Source organism: Lepisma saccharinum, chromosome 1 (assembly GCF_977018435.1).
Source record: "Lepisma saccharinum chromosome 1, izLepSacc3.1, whole genome shotgun sequence".
NCBI lineage: Eukaryota > Metazoa > Arthropoda > Insecta > Zygentoma > Lepismatidae > Lepisma > Lepisma saccharinum.
This window is the reverse complement of record NC_139229.1, coordinates 168,725,044-168,750,203: the sequence shown is the minus strand read 5'-3', so window position 1 is coordinate 168,750,203 and position 25,160 is coordinate 168,725,044. Positions and strand designations below refer to the sequence as shown.

The 25,160-nt window shown below is 35.6% G+C and overlaps 1 protein-coding gene across 1 annotated transcript; it reads left to right on the top strand.

Annotated features, from left to right (window-relative positions):
* Positions 1–13,979: 13,979 nt before the first annotated feature.
* Positions 13,980–24,907, top strand: LOC145989988 (uncharacterized). The gene is made up of 2 exons (XM_083125560.1): positions 13,980–14,055; positions 23,370–24,907. Exon 2 carries the CDS (start codon positions 23,386–23,388, stop codon positions 23,977–23,979), a length of 594 nt encoding a protein of 197 aa, XP_082981686.1. The 5' UTR covers positions 13,980–14,055; positions 23,370–23,385; the 3' UTR covers positions 23,980–24,907.
* Positions 24,908–25,160: the final 253 nt, after the last annotated feature.

Sequence of the window (25,160 nt, the reverse complement as noted above, 5' to 3'; positions counted from 1 at the left end):
ACCGCAAGGCCAGTTAAGATGAAAATTGAAGCTCTACTTTAAAAAGAGATTTAGACTTGCTTTAATTATTAATACATGTAAAACTTAATGCTTCAGACTTCATCCTGGATGGGGAATGGCCAAATTACTTTAATAGTTTTACAAAACTTCACACATAGAAGAATGTAATTCTTGAGAAACAGAGTGAACAAATCTTTACCACAACTCAATACAATTTATCAAATCCCAGTACAATGTACATTCACTATACTGTAAAAAAAAATTAGCAACAATTCTTGACCACTAACTAACTAACTAACTCTCTAGCCTTCTTAAACCCGAAGGTTCATGGCTGCAGCAACACAGGCCTTCCATCTGTCCCTATCTTGAGCAAGATCTATATACTCTCTTCCATCCCTACCGATTTCCTTTAGGTCCATCTCAACGTTGTCCCTCCATCTTCATCTTGGCCTTCCTACAGGTCTCTTATCATCTGGTTTCCCAACAAGAATCCTGTAAACTCCTCTTTCCTCTCCCATTCGTGCCACATGGCCTGCCCACCTAAGTCTTCTTGATTTAATTATTCTAATAATATCTGGACATGAATACAAATTATGTAGTTCTAAATTATGTAACCTTCTCCACTCACCTGTCTCCTCATCCCTTTTAGGTCCAAATATTTTCCTAAGAATCTTATTTTCAAATACTCTCAATTTATGTTCCTCTTTTAATGTAAGGGACCAAGTTTCACACCCGTATAATACTACAGGCAAAATTACTGTTTTGTATATTTTAACTTTTAGTTTCTTAGATATTAAACGAGAAGACAAAAGTTTATGAAGAGAGAAGTAACATGCATTTCCTGAATTAAGCCTACTTTTTATTTCCTCTTTAATATAATTTTCATTTGTTAATATTACTCCTAAGTATTTGAATTTGGAAACTGGTTCAAACGAGTTGTTATCAATAATTAGATTTTGATTATTACCTAACACTTGGTTTCGGCCTGTAAGCATATATTTAGTTTTCTCTTTGTTAACTTCCAAACCTATCTCTTTAGCAGTTTTGAAAAATATTTTAGCATTATTCTTAATCGTATTTATATCATCCCCCAGTAAGTCTACATCATCTGCATATGCTAACAACTGAGTCACACCATTTAATTTTAGTCCTTCTTTAGTTTCTTTTACCTTGCGAACAGCATATTCTAAGGCAAAATTAAAGAGCAATGGAGATAATGCATCTCCTTGTTTTAACCCATCATGAATTATAAATTTGTCAGACATATTATTACCCACACGAATTTTACTTTCTGTTTCACTGGTGCATATTTTTATCATACTAACAAGCTTCTTAGGTATTCCAAACTCTACTAATATATTATATAATTTATCTCTTTTGACCGAATCATATGCTTTTTTGAAATCAATGAATAGCTGATGGACATTTTGATTATATTCCCACTTTTTTTCAAGTGTCTGTCTGATGTGAAAAATTTGATCTGTAGTTGATCTGTTACGTTTAAATCCACATTGATAATCACCTATAATTTCATTAGCATATGGGGTTAGTCTTGTTAAAAGAATGTTAGACAATATTTTGTATGTTGTTGAGAGTAGAGAAATTCCACGGTAATTATTGCAGTTCATTTTATCACCTTTTTTAAACACAGGAACAATTATGGATTCTTTCCACTGTTGAGGGATTTCTTCTTTATTCCATATTAAACAAATTAATTTATGAATTTGACATATTAATGAATTTCCACCATATTTAATTAACTCAGCTGGTATTAAATCAATGCCAGGTGCTTTGTTATTCTTAAGCCTTTTAATAGCATCTTTAACTTCAGTCAAGTTAGGTTCTGGAACTAAAGGTTCTGCTGTGTGTACTTCATTCACTTCTGATTTATCTCCTACATGGACATTTAAAAGGTCATTAAAGTAATTCTTCCATCTATTTAGAATATCGCTTGGGTCAGCTAGAAAATCACCGTCTTTATCTTTTATCAAGTTTACTTTAGGTTGCCACCCCTTTCTAAATTCTTGACCACAAGCATAATTTTGTGACTTTCTTGGCCTACTTGCTTGACTTCCTTCACATTCCTAACTGATAGACACCCTGCCCCAGATACAAATTTTCAACTTCAGGTGCTAGTTTAATGCAAATATTACATCAAACTGCAAGTTACACCTGCAGGCTTCATTGCCAACAATTTTTTCTGGCCTTCACTACATGCATATTTATCATATTGGCAGGGCCTCCCTGATGGTGGTAGTGGTAACCATCTTGTAATCAAGGTGTCCCAGGTTTGATACCCAGTGGAGGTACATACTGGTTCAAATTTCACATTAAACAGTAGATTCAGTCGCGATTAGCCTTACTGTGAATAAAGTGGGCTTAAACTCAAACTCTTAGTGGGTATTGTCGATGTTAGATACAAGCCTTTTGATCATATAAGCAAATATCAGGAAGTAGTTTGGCCCCAAGCAATATCATTAGCTCAGGAGCTTGACAGTCAACATGTTAAAGGATCCCACATTCAATTTGCAATGGAGATACATTACTCAGTGGTTCAGATCCAAAGAGGCCTGAAAACAAAAATTTGGAGACCTTGTATTATTCTGTAATACTGTTTACCATCAAATCGAACATGGCCTCATCACGAATATTTGTTTTAATTGTTTTTACTAATATGCATTTTAACTTAGTGGGTCCATACACATGGTTTAAATTCATGTAGCAATAAAACTAATACATTGTGCGAGAGATTTGCATCCTTCAAGACTCTTATTCGTTTCTCAGACAGTGTATCCACATAAAGTTATTGTGTTAAAATGATAACATAGGTTCCCTTGAGTTTGTTCTGAATAATAATCCACATTTTTGAGAGATCTTAGGGAGAATTCACATCATTTCGAAGTGACACCAAACTGACAAGTGATGGGAGACATTTGTAACTTGATGATTTCCAGGCCCGTAGCTAGAATTGATCTCTAGGGGGGGCTCACGGTTTATCAGGGGGGGCTCACGGTTTATCAGGTGACTTTTTAAAAAAACGTTTCACAAGGTAAGCTATTTTGTGTGTGTTAAGGGGGTCATTAAAGAAATATAAATATAATACAAATAATACCCTCTTTTTCAATATCTTCTAAAACACGGTCATCTCTCGAAGTGTTAATTGAATGCTACTGACCTCATTCCTTACTAAACACTTCATACACTTTTGATTACACAAATATTTGTATCCCATATGAAAAATGCATGTTACTTCTCTCTTCATAAACTTTTGTCTTCTCGTTTAATATCTAAGAAACTAATAGTTAAAATATACAAAACAGTAATTTTGCCTGTAGTATTATATGGATGTGAAACTTGGTCCCTTACATTGAAAGAGGAACATAAATTGAGAGTATTTGAAAATAAGATCCTTAGGAAAATCTTTGGACCTAAAAGGGATGAGGAGACAGGTGAGTGGAGAAGGTTACATAATTTAGAACTACATCATTTGTATTCATGTCCAGATATTATTAGAATGATTAAATCAAGAAGACTTAGGCGGGCAGGCCATGTGGCACGAATGGGAGAGGAAAGAGGAGTTTACAGGATTCTTGTTGGGAAACCTGATGGTAAGAGACCTGTAGGAAGGCCAAGACGAGGATGGAGGGACAACGTTGAGATGGACCTAAGGGAAATCAGTAGGGATGGAAAAGAGTATATAGATCTTGCTCAAGATAGGGAAAGATGGAAGGCCTGTATTGCTGCAGGGAAAGATGGAAGGCCTGTGTTGCTGCAGCCATGAACCTTCGGGTTTAAGAAGGCTAGAGAGTTAGTTAGTTAGCATATGAAAAATGCACAATATTCAATAATAGTGACTATAGTACATACCTCTGCCTTAAAAAAGTTGGAGTCGGCGATTCTTCATGTTGTTGAACCTGTGAAGCAGTCTCGACATATCTATGTTCGATGCTCGTTTCTTCTCAAATGCCAGAAAAACAAGATTTGCCAGGCGCTTGCTGCACATTGACAGTCTCTGAGGGCTATTGATGCGGATTAACACAGAGAAAGTGGATTCACACAACGCTGTACTGCATGCAAAAGTTCTTATGCCAGCAAGTAGAGCATAAGTGTCTTCGTAGGCCATTCTAGTTTTGTACAGTTCTTTAAAAGTATCAGGAGAATCCAGTTTCTTGAGATATGCATTGGCAACAGTTAGTTCCTCTTTTGACGGAATGGTGATTCCAAAGGCTGATAAATATTCAATGTTGCTAAATTGAAGGGACTCAGCCGATGATATAGCCTCCAATAAGTCGTCGTTATTGGTAAAACGTCTATTTATTTCTGTTAGCACAAGATCTAAACATTCGTAGAATATTTGTGTGAGAGGTGTGAGCTTTTCCTCTCCTAGGACGTCAGTGATAACGAAGTCTTGCAACTGTGTATTTCGTTTTCTCTTTCTTGTGGGGTGCTCAACAATCTCGTCATGAATTCCATCCTCTTCTAGCAGTACATTACTTTCTTGCAGAATGCGTTCGTACACATCTTCCTGACGCATGCCCCTTAATGTTTCTGTGGCAGCTTCAATCATATTTCTACCAGCATCCAAATGAACATTACGTGCTTGAAGCATTTTATCAACTGGGCTTAATATTTCAAGGATCTTTTTCATGAACACTAAGCAAAACCGAAACTGAGGTTTGCTAATGACTACAAGCAAACCAACACTTGCTGCTACGTCATCCCCGTTAAAATTTCCATTTTTCACCAACTGCAAAACATGAATTATATCTCTGTAGTTTTCAAATATTGTTCTCGTCATTTTTAAATGTCCTGACCAACGTTGTTCTAAAAGTCGCGAAAGACTTCTTCCCTCGTATAAAATGGCAACTTTTCCCTTTTTTAGAAAATTGTGCAACATGGAACTCTGTTCGAAAAAGTGTTTAATTGGAGAAATTTCATCCACACATTTAACAATTGCCAGATGTAACCGATGGTTAAAACAATGAACGTAAGGAATTAGACGCCGAAGCCGTTGCTGGATTAAAGCTTGCACACCCCCTTTCTTCCCACTCATAACTGAAGCCCCGTCAAAACACTGGCTGAGCAATTTCGCACTATCCAAACCATATTTCTGAAAAATATTTAGTGTTAGATCTGCAAAAGACTCTGCATCAAAAGCTGACAGTGTTTCTATGCACAGAATTGATTCCATGACTGTCCCATTCTTTACATAGCGGATTCCTATGGCTACGTTTTCTCTGTTGTTTTTATCTCGTGTACCATCTTCAAGCAAAGTATACAAAGGAACATCTGCACTGTTAATGTCACTAACAATGTTTTCACGTACGATGTCAGCCATTATTTCAATAATGTCATTTTGAATTTCAGGGGACAAGTAAGATTTTAGGCACCTGCTTAAAACAGTCTGCCAGTTTCTCATCTTTTCGAAGCGTGAACTCGAAAAGATTTCGAAACAGGCTTTGTTCCTCATGTTCATGTGATACGTTCCCCTAAGAGGCAATTCGTTTATTGCAAGGAACTGAATAACTTCAGCAATGCTCTTGACATAATATTGATTCCTTTCAAGAACATTCTGATTGACTAGTGTAGAGATAGATTTTCCTACCAACGAACGGTTTTGCTTTTCTGCCCACCTTGGCATTGCTTCTATGTGTGTAAGTGTCGCATCATGATTCACTAGCCCTGCTTTGGTTTTATCGAGAGCTGCCTTCCAGTTCTTAAAACCTTTAGATGTAAAGGCCACTTCTTTGCATCCGAAAGGCCGATATTGTCTACAAGCATAGCAGAATGCTGCATCTAAAAATTGTGAATACTCTAACCATTTGAACCTTTTAAACCAGTCACTTTGAAAACACCGTCCATCAGAATTTCGGGGGTAATGTTTGAGTTTTAGCTGTTTAATTTCCTAACCTGGATTGGAAATGTCCTTTACTTCTGTAGGCAAGAAATCCTCTTCTTGATTGGAGGCAGCCGTAGATGGGGAAAGAGTAGGTACGGTGGTCGCCGTGGTCAAAGATTCAGATGTTTTTTTACGAATTATAAATTTATCCATGGTGCTGGGGAATCGTTAAAATATCACAATACTACACACCAAGGACGAAACATGGTTATATTATTCGTCACTAAAACCACTCACTATCACACGAATCAGTTTTACGAAGATACGAAACACAATAACACCCACGCAAACGCGAAACCTTCTTTACACCAGAGGCGAAGATATAGTACAAGCAATGCAAGCACTGCTTGCATAATTCGAATATCATTTAATGTACTTAATGTTCTAACCGTATTTAGTTTCCATCGCACTCGATTTCGCGAAAAAATGCGGCCGCAAACTCCCCCAGCAGCTCTGTAGCAAGCACCAGCCTCAATGCTTGCAGCCGTTCTGCGGGAAAATAAGGCCTCCGAAGGAGTCACATGGCGAAGCGTGAAATTTTGGTGGAACCCGTCCACAAAGCTTCTACAAAAAGCTGTGCTTTCCGAGCTTGCGTGATTCCCGAAAATAGCCGAGTTCAACCGAAAGCAGAAGGATTCATCTATGGGTACGTTGCCAGCAAAAAACTAGTAACGAATATTTGTCTTCATGAACACGTAAACAAGATCGCAAATATAATAATAATTGTTAGTCATAAAATAACTAAAAGAAGTTATTATCACTGTTCTAAATTCCATATATATCATATTATATTACAAATTATTTTAGATTTCGCGAAATATAAAACGCGTAAAAAAAGTTGACATTGGGAGTTGGGGCAGTGGAATTTCTGCACCCCCGTGAAGAGTTTTCTCAGGGAGGGAGGGAAGATTGGACGGACCTTGGTCCCGCACCCTGCTTCCTGGTCGGTCCAGCTCAAATTACGCCAGAAGTGATGACCACTACCAGTGTTTGCAACTGCCAAATTATTTACGCAGTAATTCAAGTGAGCTCTTTCACAAATTTTACAATCAATAAATTGACTGCTTTTGAATAAAGCTTGGGGTGAAAATAAAGCTATCTGAGAATGAACTATCTACTGATATTTGTACATGGCATAGAAGTAAATCGTATACATTCTGCATTTTATGAGCACAAGAATATGTTTTAATGATTGATTGATTTGTTGTTTTAAGTCCACTTTATGCACAGTAAGGCTAATCGGGACTGGACCTACAGTTTAAAATGGGATCTGAAACACTTGTGCCTCCACCGGGTATCGAACCCAGAACCCCTTGATTACAAGGCGACGACACTACCACTGCGCCATCGGGGAGGCCCGAATATGTTTTAAGTTCTATTATTATGACGCAAGTGGTGTTCCCAGGGTCTTTTTACGGTCCCCATTTTGTCATATTTTCCTTCCTTTGACGTTTTTTCTTAGATATACTGGGCCAAAAGAGGGTTATGTCTACCATCCACCCCCCCCCCTTCACCCCGGGCACGCCATTGAATGACACTTTATTACTTAAATATTAATGTACATACTCGTTCTGCTGAAATGATTCTGATTCCTCCGCGTAATTTTTATCTCCAAACTGATATATCTTTCCTTTGTGACGGATAAAATTAAGGAAATAGGTTGGTATCACTTTCTGTTGTTTCAGAGATTTTCAATTTGATTTTGTGTGGATGCTTGCATTTGCAGTTGTGGAAAGCGCGTGGGATAGTGTGAGTGTTTGTTGCTTCGTGTTTTGTGCTGTGAATTTATCGGAATGAACGCGTATTTAGGAACGGTTGATGTGAAGTGCGGGTGTATTATTGAGCAATTGAAAATTGCTTCGTTTAGCTCGAGAGAGATAAGTGTTAAAATGAAAATCGTGGAAGGGGGTCGACCAACACCAAGAGTTTGAAATTTATTGTGGTGAGTACATCGTCTATGCATGTGTTTCTTTGCTTTGAAATGAATTTTTTATTGTTTGTGTTTAACTTTTTATTTAGTGTTTAAGTTACTCCAATGCGGTTTTAGGGTGCCCAAAAATACTAAATTACATCATGCAGCGTAAAATAAACAAATGATTCCCATTTTTTTTTATCTAAATCGGTTTGGTCACCGTTTGACCATATTAAATAATAATGAACAAATAAAGATACTAATAAGTAAGTAAGAAATTCCGTCTCCCTTTAGTCGTATGCGGAAAGTTCGCATATGCAAAACGTTTAATATCATATGAATAACGTTACCTGGATTTTTTAAAAAAGTAAATGTGACGTTTGCGGATCATATGGTTTATTTTTAGTACAGTCACTTTATTACGATATTTTGACAAATCCAGCAACTGGGTAAATGAGGCTATAAACCTTGAATCTTTCCCCTCGGCATGTCGTTGTACTACATGTTTTGTTGTACTGAAACATTGCTTGCCTCCTTCGTAAGACTACGCTTCGCTACTGCTTTACACGAATGAAGAACTCAACGGTCTTTGTCAATGTTTATCCCCGACAGGGCATGGGCAAGCCCTTATATTCCACCCCCGACCGGGCAATAAAACTTCCCTTCGCAAAACTTGGGAGCCGATGACCTTTGATGCAGATGGAAAGGACCTGCTACGAGGGAAAGCCGAAAGAGGGGGAGCGAAGGTGCATAGATCCCCTGTGGAAGAACTTTAGACAACCTTCTAAATACTTCCCGTTACTTAAACTTCGGTTTATAAACAAGACGAACAAATGTGATAGCTGCTCTTCATGTTCTGTGAATTTATACTTCTATCAAGTTATGAGCAAATAATATCCACTCTCTACATTTTCACTTGTCACGGCAAACAAATTATGCAATAGTTTTACCTAATACCAGGGGGCTGACGACAACGCCAGGGGGGGCTGACGACAATGCCAGGGGGGGCTGAGCCCCCCCTGGCCCCTGCCTAGCTACGGGCCTGATGATTTCACCAATGAAATGTAGCCTGCAATGGTGCTATGGCTTGGAAATCTCCCTCAGTCTCATCTTAATGGACTTAATCACAGTACACCCAATCTGATTAATTTATCATTGCACAACAACTATTCCCCACAGTACCAGACAGTGTTTGCTTCATCTCTACTTCTGGATATTTACCTTCTGTTATTGAAGGCTTTGTAATTTTTCAAGTGTACGCAAATGTCTATAATCATATACAGGGGCATATCCAGAAATAGAATCTTAGGGGGGATCCAGCCAGGGGTGCCCATTCCCAATGGCATGCCCCCCCCACCCTACACCAAGTATTTAATGATGACAGCGTATCTATTATTATTATTAATAATAAAATTTACTACATACAAAGTGAATCATGTTTTGCTTAAAATCATGTTTCACACACTAACAAATAGTGTTTAATAGAACGAAGAAGAAAAAACAGTTTTGCGGATAAAGTGAGTATTAGTTTCTCTGTATTTAAATAGTGTTTCTTACTGCCTGGTAGTAATGCAATATATTGTTTTTAGGAATTCACCACTGCATGTATTATTCTGACGGAAAAAAAACAACTTTACTTACTGTACCAGAACAGTTACTCACGGTGGAGTTCGACATGGCTGAAGATAGGGATACATTTACAGTATGACTGGCACAGTGGGCACACATGCCTTTTGGGTATTGTTGATTTATTCACGATTGAACACACCTGCCACTCACATCATAACCTTGACCTGTGATTTTTTTCCATGTCAAGACCAAGTTTGTGACATTGTTAAAAAAGAACTGATGTCAGATTTTCAGCTGACATATCACCACCCAGTGTGAAACTTGTAAACTTTTAGTGGATATTATTCTCAGAATCCACAAACCATGCACACAGAAAGAATTCTTCTATACCTGCTACATCGTGTCTCATCGGGAAGTATTATGAATCAACCACAGTATTTTCCAAATTTGGGGGGTATGGAGTTCCAGACCACCTGATCACATACACACATGTATGCATGAAACAATATTAACTAATAATAAGCATGGTCATTTGAAATGTTGTGTGTTCATTTATAAGAAAGTGATTAGGGTGGAGGCACCGGGGCATGAGTTTACAATACCGGACCACTCTCCAATTTCTATAAAATTTCACCTACTTACTAATTTCGGTGTCCTGATGACGTAACTGTAGTTCATATTTGGCAGTCACTTGTTAATATTGTACATTTATGTCTAGAAATTGTAAAATAACATTGCGATTTACCACGGTGATTGTCCCTACACAGCAATTCGGAACTATCTTTCTTTCGCATTTCATTCATGGTGTTCCTTTATGCACAACAATCTTGCTGACGTAACGAGGAATGCCTATGAGGTTAGGTTAGGTTCCATTAGCATAAATACAAAGAAAAATTAATATTTTAACTACGAGAACTATACCTTGTCTTGCCTGTTGATTTCTTCATGTTGGGAAAATGGCATCTTCCGTGGAGCTATTGTTCTTATGGTAGGGTTACGTTACGTTAAGAAAACATAGTTTATTTAGTTTTTTCCTCGATTTCCATACTTGACCGCCAATTATTACATGCAGATTCGTGTTTAGGAGTTCACAATTAGTGAGTAGGCAACATTTCATAGAAATTGGAGAGTGGTCCGGTATTGTAAACTCTTTCCGGCAACGGTTATGGTCACCTTAAGACATTTTTGTACTGTAGATGTAATTTTGTATCATAAAAAAATTGATATTGATTTTGGAAGATTTGAAATGTATAGTTTGAAGTTTTGTGAATCTTGTCATATGGTCAAATTTATTCTATACATAATTCCCAAAAGATGAAAACATTTTAAATTTTTGATGACGTTTTCCCACTTTTGGCCACTCTGTATCTAGTTATGGGCATCACTTTCTCCATCTCTAGATTTTAGAAATTTCTTTCATAGGGGAGCTACTTTATCTGTGCCTTCACTGCCCCTGTTGCAGCCTCCCGTTTAGACAGAAATCTGTGAATTTGACCTTGATGTCATAATCCACATTCCTTCCACATCTGCGTCAAAGGTCAACAGCTCACAGGTTTTGGGAAGGAAGGGCTGGAATACATGGTAGGCACTATGATTGAATATTGTGCATTCATTTTGTATAATGTATATATCTGTATCATCAAAATTGTTTTAGTAGTCAAGTGTGTAGTAGAGGATGATGTCAGTAGCAGTCAATTAACACCTCAAGAAATGTTTTAGAAGATACATAGAAAAACTAGTTTTACAACACACACATTTAATACTGTTAAATTTTGTTAATTTTAAATACATTTAAATTTTGAATGATTTTCATCTTTTTTATATTTTTTTCCTTGCTGTAGAGGATATTGAAATGATGAGATGAAATAGAACGGTCTCACTGCAGTACATGGGCTGCTTTTTTCCTCTAAATAGACGAACAAAATTTATATCCCCTGAAAGTACGTACCTTCTACATCCATTTTCCGGTGGTACTTTTCCGATTACTATTATATTACTATGCACAAAAAAAGTTTTTCCTACTACTAAAAGCAATGCATTTCTCCATTTGTTCACGTCCATATTGTTTACACACAGTTGCTGTTATTTGTTTTGGGGTCTTCCTCTCCGCACAAGAGTTTTGCTACCTTGTCTTCCAATGTCAGACGAGGAATGCTTGCAAGGTTAGGTTCCATTAGCATAAATACAATGAAAAATTATTCTTTGGGCTAAGAGAACTAACCCTAACTACCTATCAACGTAGGCACTTTTTGCTTTAACTAGATTTGTGCAGAAATGTGTGCCACCATGTCACTTTTTCCCCCAACCTGGATACGAATTTCTCGTTTCTTTCAAAGAAAATTTGGTAAATGTCTGTTATATCGGAGACACATTTCTTCATTTTTACAGAAGAAACTACTTACGGAAATGAGTTTCTGTACCATTTGGAAAGTTCATGGAGGTATTTTCTCACCGTAGAATGCTGCACAACAAGAAACAAGCACTTTTGATATAATAAACTTGCATTTTGTGCAAAGCGACAACATTATGCTGTTGTTTCCATTATGTACCTGCAGATGGCGCAAGCGTCGAAAGTCACGCGGTCTCGCCAGTGTTTCCAAAGGTGCCTTTTTTTATGAGAATTTTTTTTAACTATGCTTACCTAACCTAACCTTGCCGGAAATGGTCTGTGGGGCTATCGTGAATGGTTTTTGGGGCTATCCGTCAATGGTTCGTGGGGCTATCATGAACGATTTTTGGGGCTATCCGGCAATGGTTTGTGGGGCTATCCGTCAATGGTTTGGATGACATAATGAACACGAAAGTAGGCATTTTTCGGTTAAGAAGGTTGAAACACTGCATACCCACTCCAAATTGACAAAACACAAGCACGATGCGCAATGATCCACAGCTGTGCGTGGCACATTGTATGTTCCGCAACGGAAGAAAGGAACCAAAAGAATTACTCGTAATGTGAAAAATCTATGTTATTTTTGTGTAAAAAGCATAATGGCACCTTTAACTATGTTCCCCAATACATAATTGGTGAAAAATCTGTTATTTTTGTGTAAAAAGCATAATGGCACCTTTAACTATGTTCCCCAATACGAACATAATTGGTAAGTACGAACCATCCGAAACACAATATATCCGATTTTAATGTGTCTCCGATATAACATACATTTACCGAAACACAGTTTCATACATCGGAGACACATTTCTTCATTTTTACAGAAGAAGCTACTTACGGAAATGAGTTTCTCTAAGCATAGAACGGTAAAATTGCCCTTGCCTTGGCTAGGGTTCGAAGCCCAGACTTTCGGCAACAAGATCGTGAGTTTCATGAAACAATTTCCCTTCCAAAGAATCGAATTCACCAAATCTTTCTTACGTGAATAACTTCCTCCAAATTTCCAAGCACTTTATACTGGTGTCATTTCAAGCTGCAGCAATCCACTGACATGTAATATTACCTTAATTTGTTGTACATTTATGAGCTCATTTGGCATGTGCATTCAATGACTCTTTATATTTATTTGTAGGGTTTTTGCACAAATGTCGCAGAGAAAAATTTCCAGAAGCAAATGCGACATCTTTGCCACGAAGTTTGTATTTGTGTTTGCTTGTGCCTTTCAGTCGCAATGTTGCTAACTAACAACTCTCATTTTTGTTTAAAGAAAACGGCATATTCGCATATGTCCGTAGCTTCTTTCTAAAGCTATTTCTTTTTCTGGGTTGGCATCTCTGATTTTGTGAGGCCCCGGAATCTGGATTTCATTATCACTTCCGGTGCGGGTCCTGGGATATGTGGAAAAAGAAATTTCGCCGGCCGGATGAAGCTACTTATCCAAATTAGAAACTAAATATTGTGTAAATGAAAGAGTTGTAGAATACGTACATTGCTGGTACTATTTGTAAATATTACACGTATTCTACTCACATTCTCGAAATAAAATTTAGTAGAAAAAAAGGTTCGTGAATATGGACACGAATTTGACTTCAGCCGGTTCGCGAGGAACAGTAGAAACACAGAATACTGGAGAGGCAATTGGATCCATAGAACACATGATGTTTGAATGCATCTTTCATCAACACGAAAGAGACATACTCATTGCAAGATTAACTCAACTGAAAATTCCAACACCCACGGAACTAAATACACTTATTTTTACACAAAACCCACACATACTAAACAGCATTAGTAAGTTTATAAAGAAATCCCAAATCACTATATAATAAGGAAAAAAAACAAAAAAACAAACAACAACATGGACATCTAGGTAATAAAATGTAACCCTGTGTATATAATTTGTCTACATTTTTTGTTTTTTTTATCCCTACCAGGGCACAAGATACCCAGTAAGAAGACTCCTCGGTGTGCCTCGAAGGAGTGAAGAATAGTAAATGTTTAACTATACTAACATTCCCAAACTGTGTGATCGTCTAGAATCAACTAACAGAACTACCCAACACACAATTTAGATCGAAAAAAAAGAAAGAAAAAAAAACGTAATAAGAAAAGTGAGAGTCTGAACTTGGCCAAAAGTCACCAAAACAGGTGAAGGCCATTAATGAAACCAAGCAAGCAACACAGAATACTAACTACGGTCAACCAATCTCCCATAAGACTGAAACAGCCAGTTCAACTAGTTTGCTTTTTGCTTCACTGTTGTTGAGCTTAAAGTACTGTAAAATAGTAAGTTTGTTTTTATTTCTTCTATTTTTTAAAAATTTAATGGTCTAAATTATTAAACTCATAAAGCGTATTGCGTATTAACTTAATAATTAATACATACTAACTTATAAGGTTAAAAATTGACGTTGTTTAGAGTAGGCTTACGAGTACCCCAGCTTTTTCAACACGTCTTTCGTTCAGTACCCAGATGTAGTCTTTTGCTATAGGAAAATAATGCTGACTTGGTAAAAATTTACTATCCTTCGGACACCTCTATTTTTTTGGTTTCGTCAATTTTTGACATTGATACTTACGTATCTGCTTCGCGGAACATTCCTGAAGGTGTATTAACGTTGTTTTGATGAAATTAATTGCAATTTTTCACATTACCAGAACGTCTTTCTGGTAGGTGTTTTTCCTTGCCCGAGACACAATATCGCGAGTACACCTTCCTACATAATGCGCGTCCGGCTTCTCTTTTGCCAAATTTTTGACATTCGAACTTACGTATCTGCTTCGCGGAACATTCCTGAACGTGATATTCGTAAATAATAACGCGTAGGAATGACGCATCGGCCTTGTTTTTTCTCGATTTTCAATTGTTATGCAGTGTTTCAACCTTCGGAACCCAAGAAATGCCCGTCGACAAACTTAATCAGATCTATTTCTTTTTAACTTTATTTTTCGCGTTCTGACACCAAATTTTAACTATGTATCCCAACCTAACTGAACTAACCTATCCACGCACCAATGGTTCATGGGGCTAGCGCCAATGGTTCGTTGGACTATCCGAGAATGGTGTGTGGGGCTACGAATATGTTTTTCGAAACCAATTTTTAACTATTGAAACCTTTGCGTGGCCCTACTAACCTATCCACACGCCAATGGTTCGTGGGGCTAGCGCCAATGGTTCGTTGGACTATCCAAGAATGGTGTGTGGGGCTACGAATATGTTTTTCGAAACCAATTTTTCACTATTGAAACCTTTGCGTGGCCCTACTAACCTATCCACGTGCCAATGGTTCGTGGGGCTATCTTTTTCACTATTGAAACCTTTGCGTGGCCCTACTAACCTATCCATGCGCCAATGGTTCGTGGGGCTAGCGCCAATGGTTCGTGGGGCTATCTTTTTCACTATTGAAACTTTTGCGTGGCCCTACTAACCTATCCACGCGCCAATGGTTCGTGGGGCTAGCGCCAATGGTTCGGGGGCTATCTTTTTCACTATTGAAACCTTTGCGTGGCCCTACTAACCTATCCACGCGCCAATGGTTCGTGGGGCTATCTTTTTCACTATTGAAACCTTTGCGTGGCCCTACTAACCTATCCACGCGCCAATGGTTCGTGGCGCTATCTTTTTCACTATTGAAACATTTGCGTGGCCCTACTAACCTATCCACGCGCCAATGGTTCGTGGGGCTAGCGCCAATGGTTCGTTGGACTATCCAAGAATGGTGTGTGGGGCTACGAATATGTTTTTCGAAACCAATTTTTCACTATTGAAACCTTTGCGTGGCCCTACTAACCTATCCACGTGCCAATGGTTCGTGGGGCTATCTTTTTCACTATTGAAACCTTTGCGTGGCCCTACTAACCTATCCATGCGCCAATGGTTCGTGGGGCTAGCGCCAATGGTTCGTGGGGCTATCTTTTTCACTATTGAAACCTTTGCGTGGCCCTACTAACCTATCCATGCGCCAATGGTTCGTGGGGCTAGCGCCAATGGTTTGTGGGGCTATCTTTTTCACTATTGAAACCTTTGCGTGGCCCTACTAACCTATCCACGCGCCAATGGTTCGTGGGGCTAGCGCCAATGGTACGGGGGCTATCTTTTTCACTATTGAAACTTTTGCGTGGCCCTACTAACCTATCCACGCGCCAATGGTTCGTGGGGCTATCTTTTTCACTATTGAAACCTTTGCGTGGCCCTACTAACCTATCCACGCGCCAATGGTTCGTGGCGCTATCTTTTTCACTATTGAAACCTTTGCGTGGCCCTACTAACCTATCCACGCGCCAATGGTTCGTGGGGCTAGCGCCAATGGTTCGTTGGACTATCCAAGAATGGTGTGTGGGGCTACGAATATGTTTTTCGAAACCAATTTTTCACTATTGAAACCTTTGCGTGGCCCTACTAACCTATCCACGTGCCAATGGTTCGTGGGGCTATCTTTTTCACTATTGAAACCTTTGCGTGGCCCTACTAACCTATCCATGCGCCAATGGTTCGTGGGGCTAGCGCCAATGGTTCGTGGGGCTATCTTTTTCACTATTGAAGCCTTTGCGTGGCCCTACTAACCTATCCACGCGCCAATGGTTCGTGGGGCTAGCGCCAATGGTTCGGGGGCTATCTTTTTCACTATTGAAACCTTTGCGTGGCCCTACTAACCTATCCACGCGCCAATGGTTCGTGGGGCTATCTTTTTCACTATTGAAACCTTTGCGTGGCCCTACTAACCTATCCACGCGCCAATGGTTCGTGGCGCTATCTTTTTCACTATTGAAACCTTTGCGTGGCCCTACTAACCTATCCACGCGCCAATGGTTCGTGGGGCTAGCGCCAATGGTTTGTCCACACCCGGCACAAACTTTACAACACACCCACCACACGTCATTCTCCAAACCCTCGATCCACAGTTCTAACCAACAAAACACAATCACGACACGTCATGATAGTCATGACTGTGTATGAAGGTGATGGTGTATGAAGGTGTACGAACTTCATGGTATACGCAGATGTACGCGCCAAACGCTATCTCCGTCGGAGAATTAATTTTCAACGAACAACATGAATTTCATCTATGAAACATTGCAACATCACACAAAACACCTTCCCGATGTTCGACAATGCTACAGGAACTTATTACAGTAAGTAGTCTCCTCTGTACAAATAAATAAATGTGTCCGAAGGATAGTCAACTAGTACCAAATAGGTCTATATAGAAGGAGAGAGAACCTTGCTGTTAGCTGCAAGATTTACAGTAATTTACATACATATAATAGATAAGAAATCAATACATACATATACATGTCCTAGGAGTTCATTTAGGATGTTACAATTTGCAATTTATTGTCAGGTACTCTTTAACAGAATATAAACAATGATCTAATAGGTATTTTTTTACATGCTTTTTATATGAGGTAGCTGATTGTATTATTTTTATGTCACTTGGAAGGTTATTGAAACAGTGAACAGCCATGTATTTAGGTCCTTTCTCAAATCACAAAACATTTTAGTGAGCTCGTGTCCAACATTATACTGTATTATAGCTATTATGTTAATTATTGTGATTCGCTCTAAGTACCAGCGCTTCATAATCATGTACCATTAGCATTGTCATTGACTTACTGTGGTACTAGCACATGCCCATGCGCCAGCGTATCTGTACTACCAGGAATTAGAGATCTTTTATCATCTTTCCAACTGAGTGACTTCTTATTTAACTCTTCTGTATAAATTTCATGTTTATGACTCCTAATAACATGCTGTTTATGCAAGCACTCTTTTTGATTGAATAAGCAATTTTTATAGTCCTCAAATTGGATTTCTTTCTTTAATACAGCTTTTTTTAATTCCTTTCAATCGTTTGTCTACCTTATCGTCAGTTCTATATGCATACATTTTACTCCTTAACCCAATAAATTCTAACATTGGTTTGCCATTTAATTCGTCTTTCATTTTTCCAATTACTTTTTTATTTTTTTCACTATATAATTCGCTATCCTTAGGATAATCACTCGTATCAAATAAATCAGAATTATTTTTCATAAAAGTATAATAATCGTGATTTTTGAGTTCAAATATGTATGCGTCGGTGTCTACGTATAATAATTTTATATCAGTATCAAATTCATTCTTTAATATATTATAGTAAAAATCATACATTAGAGCTTTAGATAAATCTAGCACAGCCTGCCCAATATAAATAGGTTTATCAAATTTAACTGATGTTTTATAATTATGAACTGCAACCAAGTATTTACTAAAAATGGTTCTAGACTTAAAATTAGGTTTATTTATTGCTTTCTGGACTTTATTGTCATCACAGTATAATTTAATATTTTGTTGTTTTCTAACTGACTGCATAGATTTACCAAATACACTATTAGACATTAATTTCCAAAAATCTTTTTCAAAGTCATTTTTTGCTTTCTGTCGCTGTTCAGTATTAAATTTAATATATGGGGCAATAAAATCAGATTGAGTAAATTTAATTCCTCTGTGAATTTTTGTTATTTTCATTCCCAATTCTGTATATAGTTTTAATATTTTATAGTGAACAACATAATTCTTTTTATCATAGAAGTGACATGGCAACTTTGGTACTTTACCACCTGGGGGTATTGCATTCTCGGGTGCAAGTGGAAGGTCATTGAACTTATTTTGAAGATCTTTTGGAAAAGATAAATCTACTTCTAATAGATAACCAGTTTTATCATCAGAATTTAAAATATGCGCAGCAGAGCGCCCAGTAGGGCTAGCACTTCGTGCGCTGCTTGTTAGTGACTTTTCTAAATTATTTAATTCTTCTTCAGTCATCCATTTAAAATTCTTTTGTGGTAATTTCTGTGATAATGAGTGACCATATAAATTATTCATATCATTATAGTGAATTTGTGTGTTCGTGTCTGCTTTAGAATATCTATTGGAGCACTGACTTATTCGACCTCTTATTCCTTTTTCGAAAAACAGATACATTTCATAATCAGTTAATTGTTCTAATTGAACCTTGGTATATTTAAGCATACAATCCCAAGCTAAAGCTGGTGTTGTATAGTACCAAACAGGATCTAACCCATATGAACTATTTAATCCTAAGTCTCTAAAATTTTCAAATACATCTGCTAATAATAAAACGTCTAATTTTAAATATAAATCATGCCATTCGCCTAAATATTTAATTTTTAATTTATTCCATACTTTTTGAGCATGGTCATAGTCACTCCAAGAAATATTTTCTTTGGTTAAATTAGAATAAAATTTTTCAATTGCTGGTAATTTTGTATCATTAAACTTAGCGAAGCTGTCCATATATTCGTAAGCATAAATTCCTTTTCTTATAGTTCGATTATCTTGCTTCCTAAATATTATATTTAATTCTTCATTTGAAAAGTATTTTATTATTTCTCTTAGCTGTTCCGGTACTAAATTCGATGAGAGATTATCTAAACTGCTGGCTAAAAATCTAAAAGAATCAATAAATCTTAGTTCAGTTAAACCTTCATTTGTCCTCAATACTTTACTAAACGAGATATATTTTTCTTCATTATTTGGAATTAGTTTTAGTTTTGATTTAGACGACCACCCAGCGTCCTTTGGACTTAGCCCTCCGGGGGCCTCCTCTCCCAGATTTTTTATAAACAGATGGCAATCATATGAGGACAAGTTATGAAATAAAATTGGAATAAAAAGTGGTTGTTTGTATTTTAAATTACAATTATTACAAGCAGCCCCTCTGTATTTTCCAGTATAATGATCATGATCTCTTACTTTTGGATTATCTTTGGTAAATTCATTATTACACAAATAACATACTGTAGCTGTTAAATGTTTAATTTTTATTTTGTTTGTGAATTTCATATCTTCATTTTTCTTTAATAATTTTTGTATTGTTATTGCATTTTCAGTTATCTTATTTATAAAGCATTTATCAGCAGTTTCACACTTATGTATGTGTAAAGGATTTTCTATGTTTCCGTAAACGCTTTTTACATAAAGTCCATAACTACAAGGAATATGAAGTTGTATCTTATTGGTATATGATTCACTAGGGTTTGGTTCACATGTCTGAATTGGCTTTAAGATTGATTCAAAATCACAGTAAATTACATATGGGTGTCTAAGCATTCTTTGAAAATTTTTAAATGATATTGTAGGTTTAATTTCTGTTCCATTTTCTATAATTTTAGATTTTGGCATAACAGGCAAGCAGGTTTCATTGTTATTACATATTACTTGATGTTTCTTAACAGCTTCTTCAGTTCTAGCACTATAATTTAAACATCTTCTGCAGAAATATTTTTATTATTATTAATTTTTAATTGGTTATTTAATAAACGACTTAAACTTTTTATCCAACAGTAATGGTTTTTGGTGCTGTTACCAAAATAAAGCAGGTCAATATTATTTTCAAACTCTTGTTTTTTATTATGATATAATGGGTATATGCTACCATTTTCATACCCAAATACAGTTACATTAATTTTATTCTTTGCTTCAAATTTAGGTATCTGATCAATAGTAACCGGATATTTTACACAATCAAAATCTAAGTTATGATTAATGTTTTTATATTTAGATGGCCTTTCTTTATTTTTTACTGGTTCCTATAAACAAGATAACACACTATATTTAAAGCACTCATTATCAACATTTTTAACGTTAATACAAGCTTGCTTAGCTTCTATCAATTCAGGTAATTTTATATATGAACTTCCACTTAATGGTTTATATTTATTAATATTAATTCTTAAATTGTTTATTCTGCTTATAACCCAGCCTGAGCCTTTCGCTTCTAATTCATCACATCTGGCTATAAATAAATCTCTTTGTGTATCCCAGAAATTATTAAGTTCTTCCAACGATCTGATTATTACATTAGGTAGTTGAAACTTATGAACCATTTCATGTTCTAAATTTTTAAAATCACATTCTAACTCTAAATTAATTTTAATATTTTTATGAATTTTTAAAGCATTTTTAATAAGATTATTCGCTTTATTCTTAATTGAGTCCATATAGTAAAACAAATCAGAATCTCCTTCTTTATTGTTATGTTGATAAGTTAATAACCTACCTTTAAAAGCAACTTCAACTAAAATAAAATCAGGTTCAGGATTATGTTTAGCTTTATGAAGCTGTAGCCTAGTTTCTTTAATATACTTACCACAAACATCACATTTTATTTGTTTTATTCTTTTTTCTTTGGAGGTGCTATTATGTCTTGATCAAATGGAAATAAATCATTAATTTTTTTTGTTTTCTTTTTCTCTTTTCCTTCTTTCATATTGCCTGATTATCTGTATAATCAGATCAGCTTTTTTATATCTTGTAATATATTGTATTTTTAAAAGTTTTGCAATGTTATATAATTCTGGTAGTTTAAGTTTATTTAAACGTTCTTCCATTTTAAGACAACCAATTTATTATAAAAAAAATTATTCAATAAACACCTACCCCCTTATTATGCAATTTAGTTTTTAAGTGTCTTTTATAGTGTGTTTTGGTATAATATCTTCCACATTCACATAATAAACGTTCACAATTTGAAAGTATTTTGCATTGTTTACATCTTCTATCAACATATTTACCGTTGTAAAATTCATCTGGATGTTTAAATAGTAAACAAACAGAACAACGAAGCGCAGCGAGACTACTTGAAGGATCAAGGTTGTCCATTTATTTCGGAAAAGATATTTTCAATAAAACGCACCGAAGGTGCTATGCGGGCAGCCGCAGCTTGACCGCGCCTAATGTAGCTAAAGTTATTATTTTATTCTCGTGTTCTTTAAATTGTGCGTTCATATTTCTAATCATAATTCTTTCAAACTCATTGGTTGCAGAATCTTCTGATCTGTATAAACCTTTCACTCTTCTTTGAAATTCAGCGATCTGTGTTGTGTCAACTTGATTCATTTATTTATACCCAATATTTTTTCAATTTAGAAATTTATTGCAAATTAGGTTTACAAATAAAATTGTATTAAATACCTTGACATTTTGTTGTACAATTATTTATGTATGCTATAAAATAAACTTAGATAATAAGTAATATATGTAAATCTTAGAAATATCTCTTATTTTATTTTCCCATTGATAAGATTTTTTTATAAAAATCATTTAACTTTACCGTTAATTATATTTTTCCCTTCAGGAATATTAACTATTTGGATTTTTTCAATATCTTTAAATGTTGGACCTTTTTTTACTAGTTTTCATTTCTAATAATTCTTTTTTAGAATATTCATTAATACCTTTCTTCTCAAATATAGGTTTAAAATCATCTTGAAACTTTATATCTTTTAAAGTTTTATTCATATATCTACTTATCTTCTTATTGTCTTTTGTTTCTATTATCATCGTACTAAACATTTTGTTCATTTCATCTATACCACTTTCGTCATTGTGTTTAGATGCTTGTTTTGTTATAATTTTTTTATATTCCTGTTCTCGGGCTAATAATTTATCAATTATTTCTTGATTTCTAAAATTGGAGTATTTATATATTTGTTTAGTAATATGTGTGTTACTCAATGCTTTAAAAAATTTTATTATCATTTCTTTATATGAATCTGGAAGACGTTTTAGGTTTTTAACACCATTATTGATAGTTTGAATATTATAACCCGATTCTTCAATTAATTCTTGTAATTCAGGTACATTGGTTATTAAATTATCTAAACCTATTAATTCACTCTCACTGGGGGTAAATAATTTGATTTGTTTTTCCATTTATATATATATTTTATTTTAGAATATTTACCTTACCACATTTCTTTACCTTACTATATTACGGGATTTCTTTACCTTACTATATTACTGTATTACCTTACTATTTTGCAATACCATACCTTACAGTATTACTATACTATAATACTACAATACGATACTGAATTACACTACTTTACAATAATACCATACTTTAACAAATATAAAAAATAATATACATAAATAAAAGATGTCAAGACCGATTACTCCAGATGAATTTGTTAAACTTTTAAAATCTTAAAATTTCTTAAATAATTCAATTAATTCTTTTTGCAACAAATATAAAGTTAATTCTAAAACTGTAGTAAAATATTTAAAAGCCAATAATATATCCTATAATCAAAAAGGAGTTGTTAATTTACCACCCCGAGATATTTATGGGCGTTTTATGTTAAATTTAAAGGTTAAATCACAAATTATAGTAAAACCTAAATCTAATACAAATAATGAAGCTGGGTTAAATAATGTAAAATGCAAGGAAGTTAGATTTCAAGAACCATTGAAAAAATGTCGATCACTAAAAGACTTGAATAATCTTTAATTAGTTTAAATATTCAGTTTCATAATTACAATTTCTCATTTGTGTAATTTTTGAATTTCTTATACTAGCCAGAAAAAGGGAAAGGCTGTGATTTAGATGTGGTGTAGTGACATTTTGTTAAAATTTAAGATTCTAAATTTTAGACATGGTGCTATGGTTTTTGTCATTGCAATAACTTTTAGGTATCATATTTTAGATCGTAAGACTTTAGTTTTGGAGATAAATCCCCTTCTACCAGTGAAATTGATATCTCCATATTATACTGCCTGTTTTTCCTGAAGTAGTTTATAATTTTTTCTTTCTCAGGTCCAACCTAGGCAAGATGGGTTTTTTTGATGACGTAGTTGCCAACTACAAGAAAGACAACTTCAGGATTCTAGAGTTTCTACAGTCTAGACCACCGAGTACTCCACAAGAGGCTGTGGCCCCCATGAAGGACTTTAATGTGGTTCTTTTCCGTGACTGTGTCATTCACAATATTTTAGAGCAACGCCTGGAGCTAGAGCCTAGCACTACACAAAAGTTGATTGAATTTTTGAGAGGGGACTTCAATGACATCACCAAACGAATCACGCTTCAAGTGATGATACACTACACTAAGATGGATGTAGAACTCCAATATCGTAAATATCTTATTCGCGGTGACATGGATAAGTTACCAGAAGCTGAAAGATTAACAAAGGCCAACTTTTTTGAGTGTATAGAGTCATTTGTGACTCATGCAAATATGGATTGCGGAGTTGATGGAGTAGTGTGGTTATTGCCCGAATATACAAAGAAGGACATTCAGAATGCTCTCTGTAGCAAAGCAATGATAAGTGCATTTGAGGAAGCCATGAAAAAGCTGGGAGTGGTGTTATCATGTGAAAGAGGCCATGGAAGCATCACTTGGGTTTTAGCAGAAAGCTCATTTTAAATTGAGGAAAATTAGAATATGCTTTCCAAAAAATGTCGCTTTAAGTCTCCATATGTTGAAAGCAGATCACGTGTACTGCCACAATTCTAATTATCCACATTGGTATTATAGGTTGTGTAGGTACATGTTTTTATCTAATGTTTCAATTTTCCATGCATAAGTCCTTAGGGTACAAAAGTGCAGTTAAAAATATTTTAGTTAAAGGAAAGAATGAAGGTGATTGATGTGGCACCACTATGCCAGCCTTCTTTATATTCTTTCTTATGTATATATTACTTGAAAGTTTAAATGTTGTGTGCAAGGTGAATAACAGATACAATTGTTTAGAAAGAATTTTCACTTAACTGACAGGAAAGTTATAACATACTGTTGTACTAATGTATATTTAGAATATTTGTTGATTAGTGTTGCTGAGAATAATCCTTGAATTGTTTTAAAAGAAATTTGTACTCATGATAGTGTAAGGAAGTGCAGCTTTACAAGCATGAAACATTCATATTTAGGAAATTATCAGTAAACCAGCTAGAATGTGGATTTTATTCAGATCATTCTAGTGATATATGGAAGACTCACTGAGAAATTTTGTGAATTGTCTGAAATTTCAATTTTTGTGTCGAAGAATAGTGTGTGCACAGCATATTTACTTTCAGGTGCACAATGCAAGCATTTCAATTGACATGTCTGCAACAATATTTTTTGGAGACCTATAAGGGTATAGGGAAGGGGGGCATAAGTTGATATACCACTTGTATCACTGCTGTTAGTAAACAGTTTCATCTATTGTTTTGCCCTCCTATAGCTAGGGATGGCTGGAAATGAGTAAAAAAGTCTTCTTGTAGTTTATGCTACCTTGTTTTGTCTTTTTTGGATTTAGCCTGGTTTGCCCAAGTAGGTGGTGACTCAAATCTAGCAAAACACTGTGATTTTTACTCTGACCAGTGTTCAGCATTTGCAAGCCAACAACGGTTTAAAGAAAATTTGGTTAACATATAGTTGACATGGGTCTGGGTCATTCCTATTGTCAGAGCATAGCTTATCTTTGTTTATCTGTAATAGAAACTAGGTTGTGCAAGAATTCAAATTTTCTTCTCGCTTGCCTTGTTTCTACGTCTGTATATGTGATCACAACATTCTTTTGTTTACAGAAAAGTGAATCTGCTGTGCTACATTTTGATTCCTAT

Excerpts from the sequence above, each read along its gene's own strand:
- LOC145989988 (XM_083125560.1), top strand. The coding sequence starts at position 23,386 with ATGGGTTTTTTTGATGACGTAGTTGCCAACTACAAGAAAGACAACTTC.